The 24,495-nt window shown below is 32.2% G+C and overlaps 3 protein-coding genes across 4 annotated transcripts; all 3 read right to left on the bottom strand.

Annotated features, from left to right (window-relative positions):
- Positions 1–296: 296 nt before the first annotated feature.
- LOC126689334 (uncharacterized) lies at positions 297–1,193 on the bottom strand. Its single transcript, XM_050384499.1, has 2 exons — positions 973–1,193; positions 297–855 (listed from the first exon to the last, which is right to left on the bottom strand). The coding sequence occupies exons 1-2, from the start codon at positions 1,096–1,098 to the stop codon at positions 616–618; spliced, it is 366 nt and encodes a 121-aa protein (XP_050240456.1). The 5' UTR covers positions 1,099–1,193; the 3' UTR covers positions 297–615.
- A 3,371-nt stretch (positions 1,194–4,564) lies between these two features.
- On the bottom strand, positions 4,565–10,569 carry LOC126689333 (NEDD8-activating enzyme E1 catalytic subunit). Of its 2 annotated transcripts, none has more exons than XM_050384497.1 (9): positions 10,347–10,569; positions 10,049–10,212; positions 9,099–9,301; positions 8,364–8,596; positions 8,207–8,269; positions 8,029–8,085; positions 7,602–7,723; positions 6,772–6,889; positions 4,565–5,042 (listed from the first exon to the last, which is right to left on the bottom strand). In XM_050384497.1, the coding sequence occupies exons 1-9, from the start codon at positions 10,446–10,448 to the stop codon at positions 4,755–4,757; spliced, it is 1,350 nt and encodes a 449-aa protein (XP_050240454.1). In that variant the 5' UTR covers positions 10,449–10,569; the 3' UTR covers positions 4,565–4,754. The 2 variants fall into 2 exon arrangements, with proteins under 2 accessions (XP_050240454.1, XP_050240455.1); XM_050384498.1 differs by lacking the exon at positions 10,347–10,569 and adding an exon at positions 9,851–9,919.
- A 3,295-nt stretch (positions 10,570–13,864) lies between these two features.
- LOC126689332 (protein trichome birefringence-like 10) lies at positions 13,865–22,363 on the bottom strand. Its single transcript, XM_050384495.1, has 4 exons — positions 21,400–22,363; positions 19,621–20,010; positions 15,272–15,430; positions 13,865–14,605 (listed from the first exon to the last, which is right to left on the bottom strand). The coding sequence occupies exons 1-4, from the start codon at positions 21,834–21,836 to the stop codon at positions 14,242–14,244; spliced, it is 1,350 nt and encodes a 449-aa protein (XP_050240452.1). The 5' UTR covers positions 21,837–22,363; the 3' UTR covers positions 13,865–14,241.
- Between the last annotated feature and the right edge of the window lie 2,132 nt (positions 22,364–24,495).

Genomic DNA, 24,495 nt, shown 5'->3' with positions numbered 1-24,495 from the left:
TGCCAATGTAGTTAACCTCATCCAAATCTTTACATGAAGGAGAATGATTCCATATTTGCCAACCGAAATCAAGAAAATGATTAAGAAAGAAAAAGACTGAAAGTTTAGGCTCAACAGCTAGTTTCTTTAACAAATTGCTCATTGTTGAAAAAGTGGCCATTCTCACAAGATCCACAATTTAGTGCTACCAATAGTTAATATGTTCAGCTCTATTCTAATTAAGATGTTCCCATTAAATTTCTGATAGCTAGAAATTTGTATTTACAAGTAGCAACCAAAGGTATTAGCCAAAAATGTAATACACGAACACTAAATAAATTAAATTGATCAATAGTCTTAAATGAGCAATACAGAAGCTTATTCTCTATCAAGCTCAATAATTAACCACCATACATGTCCATTGTCCACAGTTGGGAGTGGTGAGCCTCTGTATGACACACTAAGGAACAAAGTATATATACATATATAGCTTTTCCATGTACATGATCACCATATATATATATATAAACCTTAAAAATCACAAGATCCTTGCCTTAGCACATTTTAGGCAAAGAATAATTCATTAGTAGAGATTATTGAATCTAAATCCTACACTTCATGATGGTCTGTCTGTCCTCAAACTTTTTTTGGCTTAAAAGAATACTTTGAAGACACTTGGGAAACCATCCTAGTATTATCAGGCTGTCTCTGGGATTTTGTGTTGTAAGAAGCAAGTCTTCCTTGCCTGTGCTTCCTTCTGGGCTGTGACAATTGGGGGATGAAAACTCCAGTTCCTTTGCTCTCTCTTTTGCAAGTTTGTTCATGATAAAGAAATTGAGGTAATTGTGTAGGTGGTTGGATTGCTGGAGAAAAATTCTGAAAAAATTCAACCACACTCATTTAGTAACCAAATAAGTAAAAAAAGGTTACTTATAGCACAAGAAAATACAAAGTGTATATATATATATATATACAAAATGAAGAACTAAGAACCTGGAGAGAAACTGAAGGACAATTTGCAACCGGGTCTTCCTCGTCGTCATCCATGATTAAAAGAGAGATTTGCTTGCTTAAGTCTGCAAAAAATGAATCATCTTCTACTTCCATAGCCACTTCCATTATTTCTACTCAAACTAGACCCTGTTTGTGTGTTTTGGTGTTCTATTGTTCTTCACTTTTGTGGTATCTTTTTTTTTTTTTTTTCTTTTCTCCAAACTCAATGGGGATAAAGAGATTTAAATAGGGAAAGGAAGGTAGGGATAGGTAAGTTGAAGTATATGGTCTAGTAGGGATGTACATGTGCAATGGTGGGGTCATGGTCTAGTTGGCCAATCTGGACAAGTCCTACGAACCCACAAAGCTCGTGGAAGTGTGTTATGATATTATCCAGTAGAAGAAAGAGATGAGGACCAGCCGGCAACAACCCACACCCAGATATCTAATTTAGGATAGACTCAATCTCTACCACTCTTGGTTGTAAATGAGTGCTCTCTCTCATCCTTAGCTAATATCCTAATAAGGGTAATGGCAAATAATTAAGATGTTTGGCTATGTAAAATCTATTTGTATTTAATCTGGATTATGATTCAACCCAATAAAAAAGCACTATGGTTTTTAATGAGAGGTTTTTTGAAGCTTAGTTCATGAAGTGATAGACTCTAGGGTTTGACTTTAACACTATGGATATAGATAAATTGCCAAATCATGTAAATATTATCTGATATAATTATTTTTTTAGGACATATCTTTTTTATTTTATTTTTGTATTTCATAGATTTGGAAATTTTGTGAATATTCTCTGTATAGAAAAGCCTTAACCTTCTTATGAACAACTTAAATAAGACACAAATGTTAGTGACATATGGAAGAATAGGATTAATAGGACCGCATGCTTTTATTTAAATTGAAAGGTGGAAATTAAAAGACGTATGCATGTAATACCAATGGATTAATAATCAGTTAAAACAATTGGTCAATCAGATTCATTTGCTACAGTGCATCTTTGTTTGAATAGTGAAAACCTTGTTGTGTGGGCCAATAGTCATAATTAAGAAGAATGAAACTGTTGGTACAGCTCTGCATGAGTTTGGAGGACCATCAACCTATGGTTGTGAGCATATATACTACTTTCTTTTTTTCATTTTTCATCTTTTGTGACACAGAGAAGAGGTGTCAATGAAGCAGTAGAAAGTGACTACTCTAGAATACTAGTACTGGAACAAATACATGCATTAATTAACTTGTTTCATCCAACTCATTTTCCATTTCTTCTTTGAACTCATCATACCTCATCTGCTAGTACTTTACACTTCTCCGGAAAGCAAATTCTGAATTATGGGTGTCAAATGTCAATGTATGGTCCACATTCCACACTGTTTGCTGGCTGGCTAAGGGACCCTTTCGTTTTCAATATTATGGTGCATGGATATCTCTTTTGTTATTAATTGTATCATGGAATAAGCACTGTCTATTTTGACTTTCATTATATCTTGGAGTGCAATTGCTAGATGGTAGTTAGCAGTTTGCCGGTGCTTTATTCCTCTTCCAATTCTTCCTTATTTGTTGATGTTGGATCCTAGTTGCAATTGGCAATTTGATGACAGAAGGTAATGATATATCTGCAAAGATGTATGGTCAATGTCTAACCAGTCCTTTATTAGGAAACTAGTATAATAATTGTGGAGTTGGGAGATTTTAGATGTTAAATGAAATGGTGAATTAATTATTATTTTAGCTATGAACATGTCTCTATGCAATTTTTGTTTTTCATTTTTGTTGTTGCTCAGAACTTAAATGATTCCAATAGCTAAGGTTTGGCCTGCTTTTATTAATCCCAATGAAAATCTTCCTTAGGTACTTTTGGATGTGGATAGATGGGGAAATGAAATATACCAAAATTAGCATATTTTAATTTTTAACTACTATTTTGGTCTTTTTTTTTTTTTTTTTTTTTTTCCCTTGAGTCCAAACGTAATCTAAAAGCTTTGAAGCTAGATACTAAATAGAGGCAAAAGTATTAGGACCCAACACAAAAGTGCCTCATCCTCTTCCTTCAGCAAGAAAGATTTCCTACATAACATAAGAGTTAGTACTAAAAGTGAGTGGCTGTGAACATTCAAAAGGGCTTGGCAGTCTGCTCCCCATGTGAGTCCTGTCTTCTACCCTTGGAGAAATTCTGCAATCTTGGGACTTTTCAGCCCTTGTCAAGCTCATTTTTTCAAATTATTTTGAACCCTTTTAGTTAAGGCTTGCTCAATCGGTGAAATTTTTTGTGGTCAAATAAAAAATTAAGAATCGAATCCCGTCTACACGAAATAAATACCTATTGATACCAACGAATTTGACCTAAAGAGCAATCAAATTATCAAGTACCCGACTTGTGAGTAATTTTTGTTCAACATAATTGTTTAGCGGCCTTGGATTCTTTGCTATTTTTATCACTTAAATTTGACATCTCTTCCCTTTTTCATAATTATGCTCTTTACTCTTGTGTCTTCATTACAGCTATCATCATCAACCCCCCTCACGTGATATGGGGATTCGATTAGAATCATTAGATCCACAGTGTGGCCCACCAGATTGTGCACAAAGCAGTGCACAACTTTTGCAATTTAGAGTCAAAAGTATTTTGGAGAGGAACTTTAATATATAAACCATAAAGTGCGCATCATGTTCTTAATTATTAATATACTAAACTTTCGAGACTATGGTGTGTAGAGGCTGGAGCTGATACTTCGCAAAACAGGAGGTGCCTGCTGGGGTTAAAGATGGGCATAGAGCTGTGGAAGTTGGCAAATTCTGGTTTTGATACATTGGTGTACTGAGGAAAAGTTGATTGAAAGGCATTCCTTTTACCTGTAAGAGTAGAAACGGCAAAAGGGATTTTTCTTGGTCAATTAAGAGGTGTCTAGCAATTGTTTTGATCATCCAAGACTGAGAGGCCCTTTATTCAATCTGGAGAAAATGATTCAGGGGACTTGTTTTGTTATTGCTGGATCAGAGACAAGAAATGGGTTGAGAAAGTTCTGTGGTCTTCAAAATTCTGGAGGTCTTGGATGGGCTGTTTTACATTGTACAATATATACAAGACACATATTTAGGGAGTGTTTAGTTCGCCGTGGTGTTATATTACACTATAATATTACGTTATTGTAATTTTACATTAATATAATCTCAATACAAGAATACAACATTACATTGTTTAGGAATGTAATAAGATTAGGGTGATGCGATATATTTTGTAATTTTAAATCATAGTAATGTTAGAAAAAATAAAATAAATAAAAAATCTTAATGTCACATTATCGTAATGTGCATCACAGTAAGGACATATCACAATGAACCAAACGCTCCTTAAAGTGTAACAAGAATCCAAATATCCATCATGGAAATCATAAATTCGGCATGTAACATGTTTGATCTACTCCGGTTTCTCAAAAAAAAAAAAAAAAAAATGTTTGATCTACTCCGTTTTAGACAATAAATGAAACTCAAGAACTGTGTAAATTAATTTTTTGGTTCAAATTAACTAGTTCAAATCATTCTCAAAAAAAAAAAAAAAAAAAAAAAAAAAAAAAAAATTCACTACTTCAAATGTTCTATAGAACAGTCATCTATGGAAAAATTTTACAGAATCAAATGGAATTCAACCTAGCCCCATCAGTTTTTACCTTTGACTGCTCTAATTTTCAAGGGACCGGAGAGAGATGGAGAGGATGTTTTAAAAGCTTTAACAACTTCTGGCTTCAAAAGTAAATTGAGAAGCATTACATAAGTTATGCCCCGCCAACCATATCCATGTCTGTAACCCCATCAACTCCCTTAAAAAAAACACGTAATTTTCTCAGTACAGAGGTCTTCGTGTCATTCTTGCTGGTTGTACCGGTCACGTGGATTGTACCCCTTGAAGTTTTACCCATTAGGTCAAAAAGTGGAAGATTTAGGTTTGATCGGGTCATCTCTTCCAGTACTGGAGGTGCCTGCATATACAGACTGCTCCCTTGGTGTGTGACACTAGCTTTTGATAATAGCAGATCCGGATGCTTTTCGAGTAGGTCAATGAACTGTGCCAAGAAAAAAAAAAAGAAGTAAATTAGGACAAGCATAAAATAGCAAAGACAGCTGAAAATCAAAATGTAATTATCTTGCTCATGAACTTACTACCATTCATTTTGTTTTGATAGACATGAAGAAAAGTAGAGCACTAATTTTGATGATTGTGAATTTGAGATTGTACACCATTTACTCTATCAACTTCTGTGTAATGATTTTGATGAATGGAATTTGAGATGTACCATTTATGTAGCGACACAATACAACTATTGTTCAACACTAAAATGTATAACATGAAATAAACAAGAGATGCATGGCCGGTGAAAAGAAGTTAATATAATTAAGAAAACAAACATATATCACTCGGAGGTTAAAAGACTTGTGTTTTTTACAATGCATTTGAAATTCCAGCTAAAAAAAAAAAAAGATAGAAGGGTAATCTAAAGTTTAGCACATTGTTAAGAGTCTTGTAGTTCAGTGACATTTTCTAGTTATCCCATAGATGAGAATTTGAGTTCAAATCACCAATCCTGTCATCTCCACTTGTTGTAACCAAAAAAATAAAAAAGTTAATCTATGTTTCTTGTAACAAAGCTTTAGATTTAAAAAACAAATTCTGGCTATAACACTTGTCGAACTTGGAAAGTGGGTCTATCCCTAGATTTGGAAAAATGCCTTGCTACTAGCATTCCAAAGAGATGATTCAGAGTTCAAATTATTTCAAATATATCTGGCTCCTAGAAAGAGCTAAGGCAAAGAAAAGAAATTGCTAAGAAAAGCATATCTTTTCTACCCACCCTGCCAAACGTGAGGAAAGAATCATCTTTCTTTCTTTCTTAACTTTTCTCTTTACCTCACCTTTCTCTGAAGGAAGCATAAAGGCACACATCAATCCCATGAACAGAAAGATTCACGTGCAATACCTAGAGTCTCAAAAAGCATATCCACTGTATCCCCACTGTATCTAACGATGAAGAATAAAATTCACCTAACATAGAAAATGAAAGGAGCACTCTCCATCTAGTGCATTCCAACTAATTACACTTAATATTAACTTTTGGACAATTTTTTATCAATAAAATAATTAGTATAACTTTTGTTAATGTTCCAATATCTTTTTATTGACAAAGTTTTTCCTCAAACTCATTGTTGAATTATATGTTTCCTTCCATATTTATCATGCTCATCAAACTATCTCATCTATAAATGATTCAACAAAACCATCTCCTCGGTGCCCCCCCCCCCCCCCCAAAAAAAAATCATGAAGCATGAAATATTCAGGCAAAGTTATTTTTCCCTGAGCTGAAATCATTTTTAATAGGAATCCAAGGTCACAGCTAGAAATAAACTTGCAGAGGATCCAAATCAGCATCAATAGAAGAGGAAAAATCAAGGTCTACAAAGAGTCAAACAGGTAGACCTTAGTTTAATTCAGGTTGGCTATTGCTTTCGGACTCAACAGGTTCAAGTGGGAATTTCATTTTATTAATGGCTAGCTTCTAGGATCAAGCAACTTCACTAAAGGTATCAACTGCAAACTAAATAAATCACCAACTTGGTTCTTCTTCTCAAACTAATGCATAAAGAAGGAATGTTCAACCAAACCAAACAGGTTCAATGATTCTCAGACTGTACCAGATAAAACAGCATCCAAATATCAAATATGGAAAAGCAAGAACAATAAATTAAGAACAGAGAACATTGTTGCGTCCATAATTTAACAGTGTAAACTAAAATCACCTTTTGCAGAGTAACCGAAGTTTCCAGCTCAATAAGAACACCTGGGCCACATACGAGACAGTCCTTGTCTCTTACAAATTCAGTTACTTTAGTGTGAAGCCCTTCTGCCCCATTATACCTACAAAGGTTTAAATCAGTTTATAAGTTTTCCAAATAATTGATTAGAAAAATAAAAATAAGTTTCCCAAATTAGATTAATATTTTAGAAAAGAAAACACACACACACACACACACTCACAAATTTAGGCGTGTTTTAACAAAATTAGAATAAGCAATTAACAAGGGGTTTTAATGATTTGTTTGGTATAGCTTATTTCCGTTGGTTTATCTGACTTAAAAAATATGTTAGGAAAAAGTATACCCAGAAAGAACAAAGTCTTGAAAAGTTGTATATAACCCAAATAAGCCCAAAAAAAGCTATACCAAACAGGCTTCTAGGAGACACAAAACTGACCAATATGATTATCTTGAATCAATAACCCACAGGGTAGGATCCAAGAGTGACACAAATTGTAGGGAAAATAGATGAAGTTTCGAATAGTTTAAAAATTGTTATGCAATAGGAAAATACCAATTAAGTAGAATAAACATATCAAATGAGACAATTTCAGGGACATCCACCCTTAATGGTACTATGTTCAGTCTCCAAAGTCTAAACACATGCACTTTAAGACACATGACCTTTCAAGTATCAAAAAGCCCTAATCTTGGTATGATAATTATGAATGTTCCTATACATATATCTATCATCAAAGGGTATCACCATAATCAAGGACAAGATTATAAGGCATTTTTTGCTAAGAAAAAATAATAGGAAAATTATGACCCACGTTAAATAGTTTGATAGAGTTTTGCTGCATCCTGTTGTAATCTTCAAAGCTTCAAGTGCACATGCAGCTGATACAATTGCATTAGTGGAAGCAATAGCTGGAATAATGTTCTTCACAACACCCTGTAAACAGTAAGGTGAATCCACTTAAATAATAATTTAGATATCTGAAACTTTGACTCTGACTTTATTTTTACAATGAATTCTTTAAAATATTTAGAAAAAATATTAATCAAAAGCTAAATACTATTTTTCACAAGCATTCTCACAATAATAAAGAGATGAAAGCCATTTTTTTTTAAATGATTTTTTTAAATATATGATAACCAAAGAACATCTTAGACAAACCACACAGTACTTGGGCATAAAATAGAGTGAAAGTTAAGCTTTTGGGGAATTGACATCCCGGGCTATTCAATTACAAATACCTGAGTAAGAGAATATGTGACTCCTGGAATGCCGAAAAGCTCAGCTCTCTTGACAGCCTACAGGATATGGGTAACAACAGTGAGATGGCCACAAACAGAAATCAATATAAAGAAAGAAGTTGGTAAATAACTTAAAAAAAAAAAAAAAAATGTCAGCAAATAACTGCATTCTATTAACCTCATTATAGATCCACTTCATATGCTCTGGGTCATCTGGATCAAAAGTCTTTCCACTATGAACCTACAAATACAATGCATGTTTAGATGATAACAAAGAATTAACATAAAATACACACTTTGGAAAAGGGAGAACAAAATGGTGAGTAATTTATTACCTCATCCCACTTGATTAGGTGGGCATATTCAATACAATGAGCAGCAGTTCTAGGAGTTTCAGCAAGGGTGCATAAGGGGAACTTTACTTGAGGGGGGAAAAGCCAGATGGTGCACTCAAAGCATGGCGTGACCCCTGGTATAATAACCCTAGCATGGCCCTTGAAACCTTCAGTCCCACCATCTACCAAAGGTTTCATTGTTTCATCTCGGGGTTTATCATCAGAGTCATACTCTAAATTTCCAAACAACAATGAGACAAAGCAAATCAGCTCAAGCAGAGTTTATTAACAACTAGTCACTTCTGGAATGATACCTTATGAACCCAGCAGGAAATTTAAGGAGGCTGTCTGCCAAAGCCAAGGCTCATGTAAGTCTTTTGGCATTTGCTTTTACATATAAGTTTATAAGAAAAGTAAAAAACCAATAAAATAATGTAGCAATTGAGATGGCCAAAATTAAGTTGTACCTGATTACCGAAACTTATAATTTTTTTTTTTTTTGATAGGTAAGCAGAAAACTTTTATAAATGATAGAAAAAAGAGAAATACAAGAAGTTCATGATGATGAACAACAAGGGTAATCAGGAAACTAAGCTAAGGGAGGAAAAAAACTCAAAGAGAGACGAACAATCAGTAAAACCCCAACAACGAGACCACTCCAAAAGACTACGATGGCATAAAAGCTTTAACTCATCCACCGAAACTTATAAAATTGGATAGGTTATGGCTACATACCTAGAAAACTACAAGCTACAGCATTGATGTAGCTCCGAGCTTCAATTGAATCAAGACCAAGAACAATTATACTAAAATCACTATAAAAATCAATGTCTTTTTCTTCAATCCGGCAATAATGTGGCTTGATATTCACGCCACTAATTCTTTCCATGACACGCTTTGCAGCAACTTCAGCTTTTGGCTTACCAACATCTTCAAATCTTAAATAGAATTAGCCAATGTTAGAAATTAGTTCCGAACTAGATATTGAAAAGCAAATGTGAAATATAATATAGCACACATTAACCAAGAAAAATTGTTGGAGCTATTTGCGTAGGGCACTAAATGTAGTAAACATCAAATGAAATGATGTCAGAGCAAATGCAATGATTGCAGATTACTTTGGCTTACCGCTTATAATCATTTATAGGCCCTAACCTAAACAATGGCAAATCAAGTATACTCACCTCTAGATGCATATCAATATAAATATTTTGCTAATCCCAAATTAACTACCCCTTCTCAAATAGGCAACACACAAAGAGAAAATAGGCAAATAGGAGGGTTTGTCTTGTTTTATTTTTCCTAATAGGCAAAACTCGTTGGACAAGTGTGTTACATACCAATCAATACATACACGTTTGCATACATACATATATACATATAACACACACACAAATATACAGATACAGATAACCATCAATCAAATAATATGAAAACTCCAACAGGCAAAGAGACCCATAACAGAAACATAAACAAAAAAAAATTACCTACTTAGCCCAAGTGCTCCACCATCTTCTAAATAACCCATGACAAAGGGTGTCATCCATATACTCTATCTTAAAGAGTAAAAATAAAAACGTTGGGGAGTAATAATAATAAGCTTCGATTGAGACAAAATAAACCACAAAATAATAACAATAACAAAGAAACAAAAATTCATGGAACTTAAAAGAACAATAATTTACCTAAAGAGAAATTGGCGATTGAGATTGGTGACCTCGATCGTGTCCATGTCTATAACCTCGAGATTTTTGAAACCAGATAAAGCTAAGTCCTTTAACAACTCACATCCCAATCCACCAGCTCCTACCACTAACACTTTTACATATTCTGCAAGGTCATCTCTCAACTACCACCAACCAACAAAAAAACCCAGAAAGCAAATTTCAAAAAGATGATAAACAGCCATAGTTATAATAGCAAAAGAAATTGCACACCAAGTGTTTGACAAAATGTCACAGAGAAAAGAAAAGGAGGGTTTACTTCTTGGCCAGGATCAAAGTTATTGCCGATAATATTGCCGGGGCGGAGAAGGAGCTTGTCGAGGTCCCTCGATCGGCTTGGTTGCACCACGGTCTCCGCCATTTTTGTGCGTGGGTGTGTCTCTGAGACTGGGTTTCTGCGCTTTTTGTAGTTATAAATAAAAGAAGTCTCTGAATTCTGAAAGCTCTAGCAGTGAAGCCTAGAGAGCACTATTTTTTTTATTTATTTTTTTTATTTTTATTTTTATTTTTTTACAGACAAAAAAAAACCCGATTAACCGGCAGCGTTGTGCTGTGGGTAGCTTGGATTTTACGCTTCGGCGTGGTTAAAATATCATGAACTTTTAGTTTTAGGACTCCATTTTATGATGCAGTCACAAGTCACCGTGACATATAGCATCATACAAACTTTTGGTTGCAAATTAGTCCAAAAAAAAAAAAAAACTTTTGGTTACATATAAATTTCACCTTGGTAAATTCTAAAATTACTACCAATTTTGTAATATAAATTGGTGTGACCTTCTTCTCAAAAAAAAAAAAAAAAAAAAAAAAAATTGGTGTGACCATAAATATAATTAGTGTCACCTTAACAACATAATAAATGTTCCTCAAAAGAAAAAAAGAAAAAAAACCAACATAATAAACAAATGTTGGATTTAAATTAGTGACACATCAAATTGTAAGGTAAATAACTAAAATTTGTGGTATTCTTAACATGGCTCTTTCAAGCCTCTTAAATCAACTTTTATTATTTTCAAAACAAACCCATTGAAATTTCGAATTTATATTGAAACAATTAAAGATGCAGGAAGGAAAACCAAAAGGCTCATGCCAAATGCAAATGACCATTAATTGTAATAACACATAGAAGAAACTGTTAGAGAATTAAAAACTACCCTCTCATGGTCTTTCCATAATTCCACCAATGCTCCAGTGTTTAAGACCAGCACATCTACATCTTCTCCACTTCTCAGAGCTCCAAACATCACAACAAATATGATTAAAACATTTATAGCTCCCATGTAAATGGTTATCGGTTCAAGGACGCAAGGTGGCCCTGCTTTTTCAGTTTAAGCCATTTGATCCAATTTCAAGGTTGTCTTCACTTTTTGTGGAGCTCCTAAAGGAGACTTGTAATGCTCCACCGTGCATTTATAGTCCTTATACTTGAAGACTAAATCGTCTATATATATATATATATATATATATATGCACGATTACTGTAACAAATTTGGATATTTATAAAGGTTTGCAAATATTAATGTGGGTGTTTTTCTTGGGTAAAATGTGTAAAACTAACCTCATTTTTTATTTCCTAAGTTCTAATGCGGTTACTCTAAGAACAACTTATGCTTTGTAATTGGGCAGGGCTGCCATTCACTTCATGGATTGAATCTTTGTTGGAAATGCAAGGAGAGCATGCAAAAGAGGGACTCCCATTGGTTTCTCCCAATTGAGTCACTAGCAAAAACTAACCGTTTGTTTCTCAGATTTTTTTTTTTTTTTTTTTTTCAACATCAGTTTTACATTAAATCAGTTTTGATTACACTCAAATTAGTTTTTACATTTTTTTTCCTTTGCCTGATGTCCTTTAAATGAAAACTGAAAAATAAAATAAAGACTATAAATGGAAGAGTATAGGTATCATACATATATCTATGTAATGTCACAACTTATTAAGTAATTTTGAAAATTTTGAGTCTAATTTTTCGTGATAGACAAAAATTATATGCTATTTTAGAGTAATATTACAAATCATATAATAGTTTATGATAGGTAGTTGAATTACTCTTATATTTTTATGGAAGGAAGATTTGAATCTTGGTTCTTCAAATAAAAGAGGTACATATCATGAGATACAAATTAAAGAATCAAACACAATACTTCAATTCCATAGTTGCTGAGACTGTGAGTTCCTTATTCTCTCTTTGACTTTAGTTCTAGGCTTCGAAACCTCATTGAAGAAGTCCTAAAATTGTGAGTTAATAGTTTGTTTCCCCAAAATAATAATAATAATAATAACTAGTCGCTAACCCGTGCGATGCACGGGATAATCAGTTAAATAACTATTACAAATAGTTAAAAAATAAAAATAAATAAAAAATAAATTAAAAAAAACATGTTCTTTGATTACAAATGTAGGATATTCCACATAACACATAAAGGCCACACCTTGTTTGCTTTATGACAATGAAAACATTATTACCAACATTCCAAAAGCTCAAAAGTCATAACGCACAAATTAGACCCAAATTCACAAACTCTAATCTCAAATACCATTGTGATTCAATTAATCTCCTTTCTACTATATAAACCTATCTCACCATCAATATCAATCCCAATATCTAACATATAAATCATAAAAAATTCAAACCCATAGCTCAATTTCCACTAAAGTTTCAAATACACAATCTCAAAGAATCAGAATTTAAAATTCCTAATGAATTTCGAATTTATATCTAGAATTAAAAGGCTCATAGATCAATGCCTACAGAGAAACTATAAAAAAAAAAATTAAAAATAAAAAAAATAAATAAAGAGATAAGAATTAGGTTTTGAAAATAGTGTTTTTAATTTAATTTTTTAAATATTGTGTTGTGCTGACGTGGAAAATTGTGGTGCTAGCAGAGGCTTCGGTTATATATATATATATATATAGATAAATATATAAGATATAAAACCTAAAATAAAAAGAATTTAAAATAAAATTAAAAAAAAAAGTGGTGACGTGGAAAATTGTGGGAGTTTCGAAGGTTTCGGTTTTATGTATATATATAGATAATAATAATATAGATGTTGGATAAAAGTTCAAATTATAATTTTCTGTGCATAAAAATTAAAAAGTGGTGTACTGCGCAGTGCAACTATAGAAACGCAACTGGTCTCTACTTTTAACAAGAACCATAGAATAGGATGATAGGAAAGGTAGCCAGATTTATTTGCTAGTGGGAAAATTTTCCATTAGTTTTGAGATCAAAATAGGGTACGAACAAAACAATTAGATAAACACTCCTCCCACCTTGCAGGGCCAAAATTACCAAGTTAAATTACAATATTACGTGCCCGTTTGGATTGCCCGTTTCCTGGCGTCTGCGTTTTTGTCCTGCGATTTTCTCTTTTTTTTTTTTTTTTTTTTTGGGTTCAGCCCGCATTTGTTGACTTTTGCACAGTGAACAGTGCATTCGTGCACTGTTCACGGACCCACAAATTCCACTTTTCAGCAACTTTTTCATTAAAAATGGGTCCCACAGCACTATTCACATATTTAAAAATTATTTTGCTACAGTGTTTTCAGTTTCAGGTTTCAGTTTCAGCAAAAATAAGCTCAATCCAAACGGACCCGTACATATTATGCGGACCATTCTTAAGTGAGCAAACATGATCCTACGGTCCTACCTTCATACCATTATTTTATATAGAATTTTTTTTTTCCTTATTACTATTCTCTCAACTGGCAAAGTAGAAATTTTAAGATTCATAACTTTTTAATTTTTTTAAAAAAGGAACAAACTGTTTGGTCCTTGATACAAGTTATGAAATACATAACTTTGTTAATTAAATAAATTTCCCCCAAAGAATTGTACACCATCTTTAGTAATTACAATAAAATGCCCCATGTGTGAGTGTTTCTCTATAATGTTGTGTCTTTATTCCAAAAATTCTTGAACTGTGCTTCTTTATTTAAAATCCAATATTCTCATTGTCTGATCTCTCTATCAATATCAAGAACTAAGACTGGCTTTCAAATTAACCTTGCTGCAAAACTCTTCCAACTGTCAAAGTATCTTTTCTTTCCTTTAATAGTTTTTCAGGAATTTGAATACCCTATGCATAAATGTCCACTTTATCTTGTTGGCATATAAATAAGAGGCTTTCTTCATCAATCATACTTGCACCTAAAACCTTGATGAGTTACAGGAGCTAGTCATCACATGCTTAAGGAATAACGCATAGAGGAGTTCATTCCATGTATCCGGAACTCCAGGCAGACACCAATGACTGCAATCCTGGCGATGGAGAGGTGCAGGGCCTTTCTTATGATCTTGATAATATATAGATGAATGTCCATCTCTCCTCTGTGCAGTCATATGGGTTATATTCAATACCTCAACTTTCAGTGCTTCTGATGTGTTCAAGTGAGCTGATAATACAGAATTGGCTATTTTGACTATATCCCAAGAATCAGAAGGTGACAATGAGGATCCCAGTTCTGGGAGTGTCTCCAAGTGACATTTTCCACCAGTCTTCCAATCCCCTCCTCTGTATAATACAAAACATTGCAATTTAATTAGCTTCCCAAATAGGAGGCATATAAGACTACTTCACAAGTACTAAGGTCCAATCCTAGTCAAGGCTCAAGTACATTGTTCATACTCCTTGTTTCTAATTCTATTTTGAATGTAAGCAAAATAAACTTAATCTTACTTGGAAGTTGGAATACAAGAAAATTAATCATAATCCTAAACATAAGGCTTAATAATAAAGATGCATATAAGACTACTTCACAAGTACTAAGGTCCAATCCTAGTCAAGGCTCAAGTACATTGTTCATACTCCTTGTTTCTAATTCTATTTTGAATGTAAGCAAAATAAACTTAATCTTACTTGGAAGTTGGAATACAAGAAAATTAATCATAATCCTAAACATAAGGCTTAATAATAAAGATGCAGCTATATATTAAGGACTTTATGTTGTGGACATAGACTGTCAGGCCAAATCATTTTAATTCCTTGCATTCTCTTTCTTTCTCTTGTTTTAGCTTTGTCTCTTTGCTTTATTTTATTTCCTTTATTCTATTTCTACATGGTATCATAGTTCTTTTTTATTTATTTATTTTTTAAAAACAAGAAAGGGTAAAGGAAAAGGAATACACGAAGGTTGTAGAGTACTGGAAAGATTATGTTGTTTAAGAAAGAAAAACAAACCTGAAATGTAATGGTGAGTATGTGCGAAAGAAAATTTGGGTCTTGCTAGAATTTAGTTCGGTTTGTATCCAGTTTGCCACAGTCTCTATTGATCTCTGATATGCATGTTCTACTTTCATATCCATTTTCACCTCTGTACCTTCCTGAAAGTAACAATCCCTGAACCAAAAAAAAAAAAAAAAAAAAAGGAATAAATGGCATCTATTACAATCAAAACTAAAGCATGACTAAAGGCATGTCTTGCATAAGTAACTTGTACGTAGTGACTCTGCCACACTACCTACAATTAGCATTATCCTTCATGCCATCTTTTCACTTCACAATTGTTAGGGCAAAAGTATGGACAAGACTTGTTGATTGAACTCATATGCAGAAAAATCTCATTTCAATTATAATCTAAAGAATAAAGATGAGAGGATGTAAAGTCCATTTCCTATTGAAATATAAGTCAAGGAGACCCAAGATACTCAACCATTAATAGGTTCAAGGAGGAAAAAAAAAAGAGGCTTATCTGACAAAATGCTGTTATTAGCATATATGTCATTCATCACTTTAATATCCAGAAACTACTTATCAAAAAAAAAAAAAAAAAAAAAAATCTATTCAGAAACTATCTACATTGATATGACATGTACCAGATAAAGTAGAACCAGTTCAAAATATTTCAAAGATTCCATTTTATCGTGTTGTCACAAGTCACCATGTCATATATCAAATTAACTTTTGGTTACATATGAATTTCACCTTTAGAAATTAGAAATTGAAATGATAATAAATGTAATTGGTGAACTTTAACAACATAATAAATAAATGTTAGAATTAAATTTGTGACATCATTTTGTAAGGTTTTTTTCCCCCCTAAAATTTGTAGTATCCTTAACATGACTCTTACATGTCTTATTTAAAAAGAAAATTCAAAAGAAATTGTCATGCACTCCAATTCAACCTTTTGAAATTGCCTTTTGGCTAGTTGGATCCTTAAATCAATTTTTATTATTTTCAAAACCAGCTCCCCAAGGGCCTTGTAGTTGAATTGACATCTTTTTATGCACAAAGTGTTTGGGGGTTTAGGGGGGGAAAGGGTTTGAACTGTGGGATTAGTAGTATGTTATAATTATCTCTCAAAAAAAAAAAAAAAAATCAACCCATACCACTGTATGCACTTACGTTTTGTTTGTTTCGATGGAAAATTTTGTGTAAAAATAGAAAAAAAAAAAATCAACCCATACCACCGTATACACTTACGCTTCGTTTGTTTCAATGGAAAACCTTGTGTAAAGATAGATGCTCATGTTTTTTGATGTTTGGTACGCTCTGTTTGTTTCGTTGGAAAACCTTCTGTAAAGATAGTTTTCCACATTTTCCAGTGTTTGGTAGCACAAAAAAAACCTGGTCAATGGAAAACTATCTTTGGTCAATGGAAAACTCTAATAAAAATAAGGCTTATTTTCTATAAGCTGTTTTCCAATTTTTTTTTTTGGAAAACAATCTTTCTCTCATGCATTGCATCTCCTATAAATATTATCTTCGTCTATAGTCATGGAAAACATAATTTTTTGGTGTCTTCTCTCTTTCATGGTAAGTTTTCTCACTTTTTCTCTCTTCCCTTTGTTTTTTCTCTCCTTACACCCTCACCGTCACTAACTCTGGTCTCTCCTCTTCCCATAGATCTCTCTCTTTAACTGTCTCTCTTCTCTCTTTTCTCCATGTTTCTCTTCCCTTCTGTAATACAATTCTCTGATTAGATTTTTCTTTACTTCACTAATCAATCAGTAGCTCCAACTTGCAAAGGAGAACAAATTTGCAGCGGTAATTATTTCATTCCTCTCTGCCAAAATCCCAATTCTTTGCTTTGAATTTCAAGTTCGATTTTCTTTTTCCTCTAAGAAATTTTCGGTTTGATGGATTCCAGGTAGAAGTTACTTCTTTTTCGTACATAAAGTGAAAAAAAATAAAATAAAATAAAAATAATAAAAGAAGAAGAAGAAAGAATGAAAGAAGTAAAAGATGAAAATTTTAAACATAGTAACTATATTGCTCTAAGTTGCTTTTACACGGGACAATCTTTACCGTAGACTAATAATATTGTTATATAATGAATGATACTTGTTTAGGAGAATTGCATTTGTTGGCAAATATATTTTTTGTTAGCAGATACTATGTAGTGATGATATATTATGCAATACATTATGTAAATACATAATTTAGAGTAATATTGAAGACTTGTAGTTGACCATAGTAGACAAATGATTGATGTGTGTGTGTGTGTGTGTGTGTGTGTGTGTGTACGTACGTTACTTTCTATATATATGAGCAAGATGAGTGGTAAAGATCATGAAAATTTGACAACTAATTAATTTTGATTGTATCTATTGTCAAAATTTTAGATTAATTAGTATGAAAACCAAATTCATTCTTGGTTTTTTATTTATAATGATTACATTAGTTAGTTTACATAATATATATGTTTTAAATTATACAAGAAATATTTTTAAAAAATTGCATACCAAACACCAGAAAACATTTTCAAGCACATTTTCAAGGTCGTTACCAAACACTGGAAAATAAGACAGTTTTCTAGAAAATGCTCTTTAGAAAATGAACCATTTTCCAGAAAATGTTAATGCTGAAACAAACAGAGCGGTAGTATAAAAATAGATGAGTCAAAGGAAAACTATCTTCGGTCAATATAAAAAGTATGACTTATTTTTAAAGATTGTTTTCCACTAAATTTTTTTTGGAAAACAACCATATTTCATACCAAGCTAAGTAAGAGAAGTTAAGAGATTGTTTTTCAACTCATTTAAAGTTGCTACCAAACATTGGAAAATGAGATAGTTTTATAAAAAATGCTTCTTGAAAAATGACTAAATTTTCTAGAAAACATCTGATGCAGTTCATTTTAAAATCTATCTGTTACTAGCTTCTGTTGTATAATAAGTAATTTCTTGTTTTACTTTTAATAGCCTTTATAACTTGTAATAGAAAGTTAGTTAGCTGATAAGTTGTTAGTGGTAAATGCAATAGCTTATTAGTTATTTAGAGAAGTTAGTTAGGCTTTAGCCAAATCACATGGCAGCCACATGGTGGGTTCTTGCAACTAACTCAGTAGCTTGCTTATGTAACTATAAATAAGCAAGGCTGCCTTCATTATAACTAGTTGAATTTGAATCCAAGAAATCTACCTATGAGGTATTATTCCAAGAGTGTGTCTCTTGAATAGCTAGTTCATTCATTCTTTTTTCTAAGCAACTTAGGGTATGTTTGGTAACTTTTTTTTCTTCATTATTTTCTGTTTCCAAAAACAATTTTCTATTTTTGAGACTAAAAAACTTGTTTGGCAACTTAAAATGGACAGAAAACAAAAATTGTGCTCAAAACTCAATTTGTGAAGGAAACTGAAAACACACATTTAATTTGATGAATCTGTCTCATTTAATAAGTTAGCATTAGCTGATAAGTTGTTAGTGGTAAATGCAATAGCTTATTAGTTATTTAGAGAAGTTAGTTAGGCTTTAGCCAAATCACATGGCAGCCACATGGTGGGTTCTTGCAACTAACTCAGTAGCTTGCTTATGTAACTATAAATAAGCAAGGCTGCCTTCATTATAACTAGTTGAATTTGAATCCAAGAAATCTACCTATGAGGTATTATTCCAAGAGTGTGTCTCTTGAATAGCTAGTTCATTCATTCTTTTTTCTAAGCAACTTAGGGTATGTTTGGTAACTTTTTTTTCTTCATTATTTTCTGTTTCCAAAAACAATTTTCTATTTTTGAGACTAAAAAACTTGTTTGGCAACTTAAAATGGACAGAAAACAAAAATTGTGCTCAAAACTCAATTTGTGAAGGAAACTGAAAACACACATTTAATTTGATGAATCTGTCTCATTTAATAAGTTAGCATTAGAGTTCAAATCCTAATAACAACATATTTTAGTATTTTCTATTTTTTCTTCAAAAACTATTTTTTTTTAAATTTTAACTTACCAAACATGTTTTTGATTTCAAAAATACAAGAAAAATATTTTTTCTTTATATTCCCAAAAAACAAGTTTTTGAAAATAGAAAACAAAAACTATTACCAAAAATAACCTTAGCTTTCTAAAACATCTTTCCTTTTCACCATTTTTTCCTCCATCAACATCATCTCTAAAACAAACAGAACGTTAGATTATTCTAAAGAGAATTTTATCTTTATAAAAAAAAAAAAACCAATCCATTGAAATTTCGAAATTATATTGAAAAAAAATTAAAGATGAATGAAAACCAAAAGGCTCATGCCAAATGCAAATGACCATTAATTGTAATAACACATAGAAGAAACGGCAAGATCTAGGAAAAAATTACCATCTTATGGTCTTCCCATAACTCCACCAATGCCCAGTGTTTAAGACCACCACATCTGCATCTCTCCACTTCTTAGAGCTCCAATCCATTTGATCCAATTTCAAGGTTGTCCTCACTTTTTGTGGAGCTCCTGAAGGGGCCCGGCTTTGCAATACAAGAAATGGAGACCTGTAGTACTCCACTGTGCAGTTGTAATCCTTAAACTTGAAGACTAAGAACAACATGTGCTTTGTAATTGGGTTGCCATTCACTTCATAGATTGAATCTTTGTTGGGAACTGCAGAGGAGAGCATGCAAAGAAGGGACTCCCATTGGTTTCTCCCAATTGAGTCACCAGCAAAAACTAACCGTTTGTTTCTCAGTTTTTCCAACATCAATTTTGCATCAAATCTGTTTTGATTAGTGACAAGAAAATTATACTCAAATTAGTTTTTACATTTTTTTTCCTTTGCCTTTTGTCCTTTTTAAATAAAAATGGAAAAATACAAGGCTAGAAATGGAAGAGTATAGGTGTCATACACTTTTTTTTTTGAGGAAAGGTATATCATACACTTATCCATGTAATGTTAACTTTTTAAGTAATTTTGAAAATTTTTAGACTAATTTTCGTGATAGAAAAATATTATATATTAATTTAGAATAATATTACAAATCACATCATAATTTATGATCTCTCTCTCTTTAAAAACTTTTTTTTTTTTTTTTTTTGAGCGTCTCTCTTTAAAAACTTTAAAGTTGTGAAATAATAGAAATCCAATCCAACTGAAACTCTAATTTGTTTAGTGAAAAAAGAAAGAAGGAATGATCTATGTGAGTGCACCAAATCATCATTGACTATCAATTTCCCATAATGGCTTGAGACTTCAACTTTTATATGTCAATCTCTCACAAAAATTGATCATCTACATTTGCAACTTAATCTACAATACTTCACACACCAAACAAACTTCTATATCTAACACCAAAATCAAAATTGGAAATCAAATTTTATTTTTCATTCACCATTAATTACCTTAAGCAAGGTAAATTAAAATTCATTTAAAAAGAAGAAAATAAATTTCCACATCTTCCTATTAACTATTATGCATGCATTCTTTATATGAAATTAATTTTGATTTGATTAGTATTAGTTCTGCAAGGTATATATTAAATCCGTCCTAGCTTGGACATAGTGTGGTTGTTGGATGATTCTCTTGTTAAGCAACAATGAAAATAAAATATTAATAAAACCTAAATATATTTTAATTATAAAATTATAATATGGAAAATCAATTAAATATTATTTAATTAAATCATTAAATATAAAAAGAACTCAATTAAGGGTAACGCTATATCGATCTTGTCTCTCCATTTGAAATGGATTTAACCTCAAATGGACTATCCTCATTTCTCATGCCCTTCATATTGAAAAACTTTCACACCACATATTCTTTCTAGCTTCCCTAATTTGCTTGCTCAGCAGCCAAACAGTAAAGCAATGAAAAGTAGTAGGCCAAAATGGCCAAATACCACTGTTTTTCAAAATATTTTGCAATCTAACACTAATTGAGGAGTCTTACTTTATAAACATCCAATCCTAAATTGAGTACATCCTCCAAATATGAAAAATGTTTTTTAACAATACTGAATAAACATCATTTGCAACTTCAGAATTAAATTAAGAATTGAATACAAGGTACTCGAGTTTTCAGATTTGAGCTCAACGTTCCATTTTTATGTTCATAGTGATATTTGGCCATTTTGAAATGAAAAAGTAACATAAAACATCTTAATAAGAACCTGGGCATGTTGCAATTTTTGGGTTGCCATCTCCACTTGGCGTATGACAAGTCTGGTCTCCCATTCTCAGAACACCGAAATCCATTATCTAAAAGACTGCAATCTTTGGACTGATACAATGGATAATTCTCATCCCACACCCAATTCCCTTCAAATAAATCACACTCTCCACCCTTTTCTCCAAAAAATTCAACCCCTTTGTCCTTATTGGCCCCCTTAGACATGAACCTCTCTGAATGGCCCGGAAATAAAAACCTTTCAGCTGCAGCTCTGCTATAATCCAAGTAGAAAAATCCACAAATCACACAGATACTAACATAAAAGAACACCAGAAAACCCACAGACTGCTCAAAGTGTCTCAAGCATTTAAATTTATTAAAAACTTCAAAGATAGGCTTGGCTTCAGGGTCTGGTTCAGATGGGGTACTCTTAGACATATTTGAGGCTCAAGAACAAATTTTGAAACCTGTGTATTGTTTCTCTAGTGGGAAAGATCAAAATGTTGAGTTAAAATATTCAAAAAGGCAAAGAGTGTGAAAGAAATGAAGCAAAGGTCTTGCATGTAAGGAATATAAAAGTCATGGATAATGCGCAGTTGACTTGAACCATGTTCTCAACTGCTTTCCTTGCTAGTTGCTAATGCTAGGTCAGTTTCGTTAAGCTATGAATGATATATAGTTCGAAAAGAGAGACAGACTGGTTTATAGAACCAAGATCAAATACGATTGGTTTTCAAATCCTATAGATTGAATTTATTCATCAGAGAGAGAGAGAGGGGGAGAGATACAGAGAGATTTCAGAATGAAATGCTGTGCTGAGACACTGAGAAATAAAGAGAGCTTGGAGTAGACAAACGTGGGTCTTTCTCTGATTTCTGAGAATTATTAATAGGTTTGTTTGAGTGTTGGAAGTGGCTTAAATGGCGAAAGAAAAAGTGTGCAATAGGTAGGAGATCATATCCCACTTTTTCGAATTTTTTTTTAAAATAACAATAAATATTAAACAATTTAGTTAATTGTCATATTTCAAAACAATTTTGAAAAATAACATCTCGAGTAATAACAATAAACATACTAATAAAAGAAAGGTAAATGCTAACGAGTGCCTTTAAGACACTGGTTAAGAATCCAGTTAAAGAAAGTTTTTACGGGAAAAGAAAAAAAAATTAATATTTTGCCAGCTTTTTTTCATTTCCCATAAAAATGATTTCAAAACTATTCTAAAATGGATTATTAACGAGTGCCCTAAGAGCACTCGTTAGCATGAGCCTAAAAGAAAAAAAGAAAAAAACAACAACAGTAAGCCCATTCCCCAACAGCACAACTTGTGTAAAGTGCTTGAGATGGTGTATTCAAAGACTTATCTAGCCATAGACGCGATGTGGTTGTTGCTAGTAAAGACCAAATTGAGTTGACTACAAATTAAAAATAATAAAGACTAAATTGTTTCTGTCAAAAGGTAAAGACCAAATTGACATTAATTCCAAAATATAAGGGCCAAAATTATATTTTTGCTTATTATAAAATATAAATTTAGGGTTTTACCTATAAAACAAATATTGTTCTTTTTTTTAAAATAATGCATAGTACTATTTAACTGTACACACTACCATTGAATTAATTTGTTTGTTAATTTTTCCTTGAATGATTACAAAATACAACTATAATTTATGGTATATTGGTACTCGAATGTAAAATAATAACAACAAAATTGTACTGCAAACAATCTACAGCGTGTGTGGACTAGATTTAAATTAAGGAAAATTAGTTTTTTTTGTTTGTTTGTTAGAAATAGCCTTGAAAACGTTTTAAAGTGCTTGCTCTAACACAAGCAACCTTTCAAAGGTGTATTTTCATTGACAATTCTTTGTAAATTATATATAATCATCCATTTTTAGCTATTTATCGATTTGATAATGGTTTTATAAGTTGTACATATTTTGGCACACCATACATAAATTCACAAGATTCTCCAAGATTTAGGGCTTGTTTGACAGCCCTGCTCAAACACAAAACTACAAATTTTAAACAATATGATACACACTTCCATACACTTTTTCACTTACATGTATATCAAAAACACTTAAATAACATTACTCAAACTAACTCACCAAACAGGCCCTTATACTTGTACAATCCAAGCTTATTTGTATCATGAAGACGGTTTTTCTGCAACCAGTGGCAGCTATACAGCCAGCCCCAGGTGGTTCAAATGAACCCCCTAGCATAGCCAAAAAAACAAAAACTATATATAAAATTTTTTATTTTTTATTTGTTTTGACTCCTAAACTAAAACTTTGAACACCCTAATCTTAAATTTTGTTTAATCCCAATTGAAATAAACTTGAATATGATCATCTTGATTCTACTTTCACAATTTTATTTTCACAATAATTTTAAAATAAAAGTTAAATCGCAAATTTTAATTGATTTTTATCTAGATCCCACAAATAACGTCACTTTTTTTTTACATATTTTTAACAACTTGCCACCAAGATGAATTTGTTGTGAAAGTATTGTATTAGTAGCTCTATTTTTAAAATTGCTACTTCGCTTTTAAAAATAAATAAATAAATAAACCTTCCCTCCAACTCTAGCTTACTTTGCCATTGGCCGCGGAATGAAATTGTTTTTCCTTGCACTTTTCTTCTTTATTAGCAAAAAATTACACCACTTTTAGCATACAAAAATTATAATGCTATTGACCCCCCTAGAAAAAAATCCTGGAGCTGCCACTATCTGCAACCTATTAGCAAACTCATTCTTATTGAATTTCCATTGTGTTAGGACTTTTAATGTTGGCTAATTCTATGAAAAATTTATTCATAAATTTTTGGACTATGTTCCATTGTAATTGTAAGGGTGAAGTAAAGGTTGAAGTTGAAGATTGCTATTCATTGTGCATATTTGGATATTTCGGTTGAATGAGAAGACAAGATTGGTCAACTGAAATTGGATGCTTGGAAAAAATCTTATGGCAAAAATTCACGAGATGGTTTGGTCAAGAATTCAACAAACCTAATTACCTATAGATCAAGAAAATCACACACAAAAAAAAAAAAAAAAAACAACAACAACAACAACAACAACGCACCAT

Source organism: Quercus robur, chromosome 6 (genome assembly GCF_932294415.1).
Source record: "Quercus robur chromosome 6, dhQueRobu3.1, whole genome shotgun sequence".
NCBI classification, from domain to species: Eukaryota; Viridiplantae; Streptophyta; class Magnoliopsida; order Fagales; family Fagaceae; genus Quercus; species Quercus robur.
The sequence above is the reverse complement of the archived record's forward strand: the minus strand, read 5'-3'. Positions and strand labels throughout refer to the sequence as shown.

Coding starts and splice junctions, on each gene's coding strand:
- LOC126689334 (XM_050384499.1), bottom strand. CDS start 1,098: ATGGAAGTGGCTATGGAAGTAGAAGATGATTCATTTTTTGCAGACTTA. Junction 856..972: donor GTCCTTCAGTTTCTCTCCAG/GTTCTTAGTTCT, acceptor GAATTTTTTCAG/AATTTTTCTCCAGCAATCCA.
- LOC126689332 (XM_050384495.1), bottom strand. CDS start 21,836: ATGTCTAAGAGTACCCCATCTGAACCAGACCCTGAAGCCAAGCCTATC. Junction 20,011..21,399: donor AAAAATTGCAACATGCCCAG/GTTCTTATTAAG, acceptor TAATCAAAACAG/ATTTGATGCAAAATTGATGT. Junction 14,606..15,271: donor TACTCACCATTACATTTCAG/GTTTGTTTTTCT, acceptor TGTATTATACAG/AGGAGGGGATTGGAAGACTG.
- LOC126689333 (XM_050384497.1), bottom strand. CDS start 10,448: ATGGCGGAGACCGTGGTGCAACCAAGCCGATCGAGGGACCTCGACAAG. Junction 6,890..7,601: donor ACTCTATCAAACTATTTAAC/GTGGGTCATAAT, acceptor AAACCTTTGTAG/GTATAATGGGGCAGAAGGGC. Junction 5,043..6,771: donor CTTCGGTTACTCTGCAAAAG/GTGATTTTAGTT, acceptor TTCTTGGCACAG/TTCATTGACCTACTCGAAAA.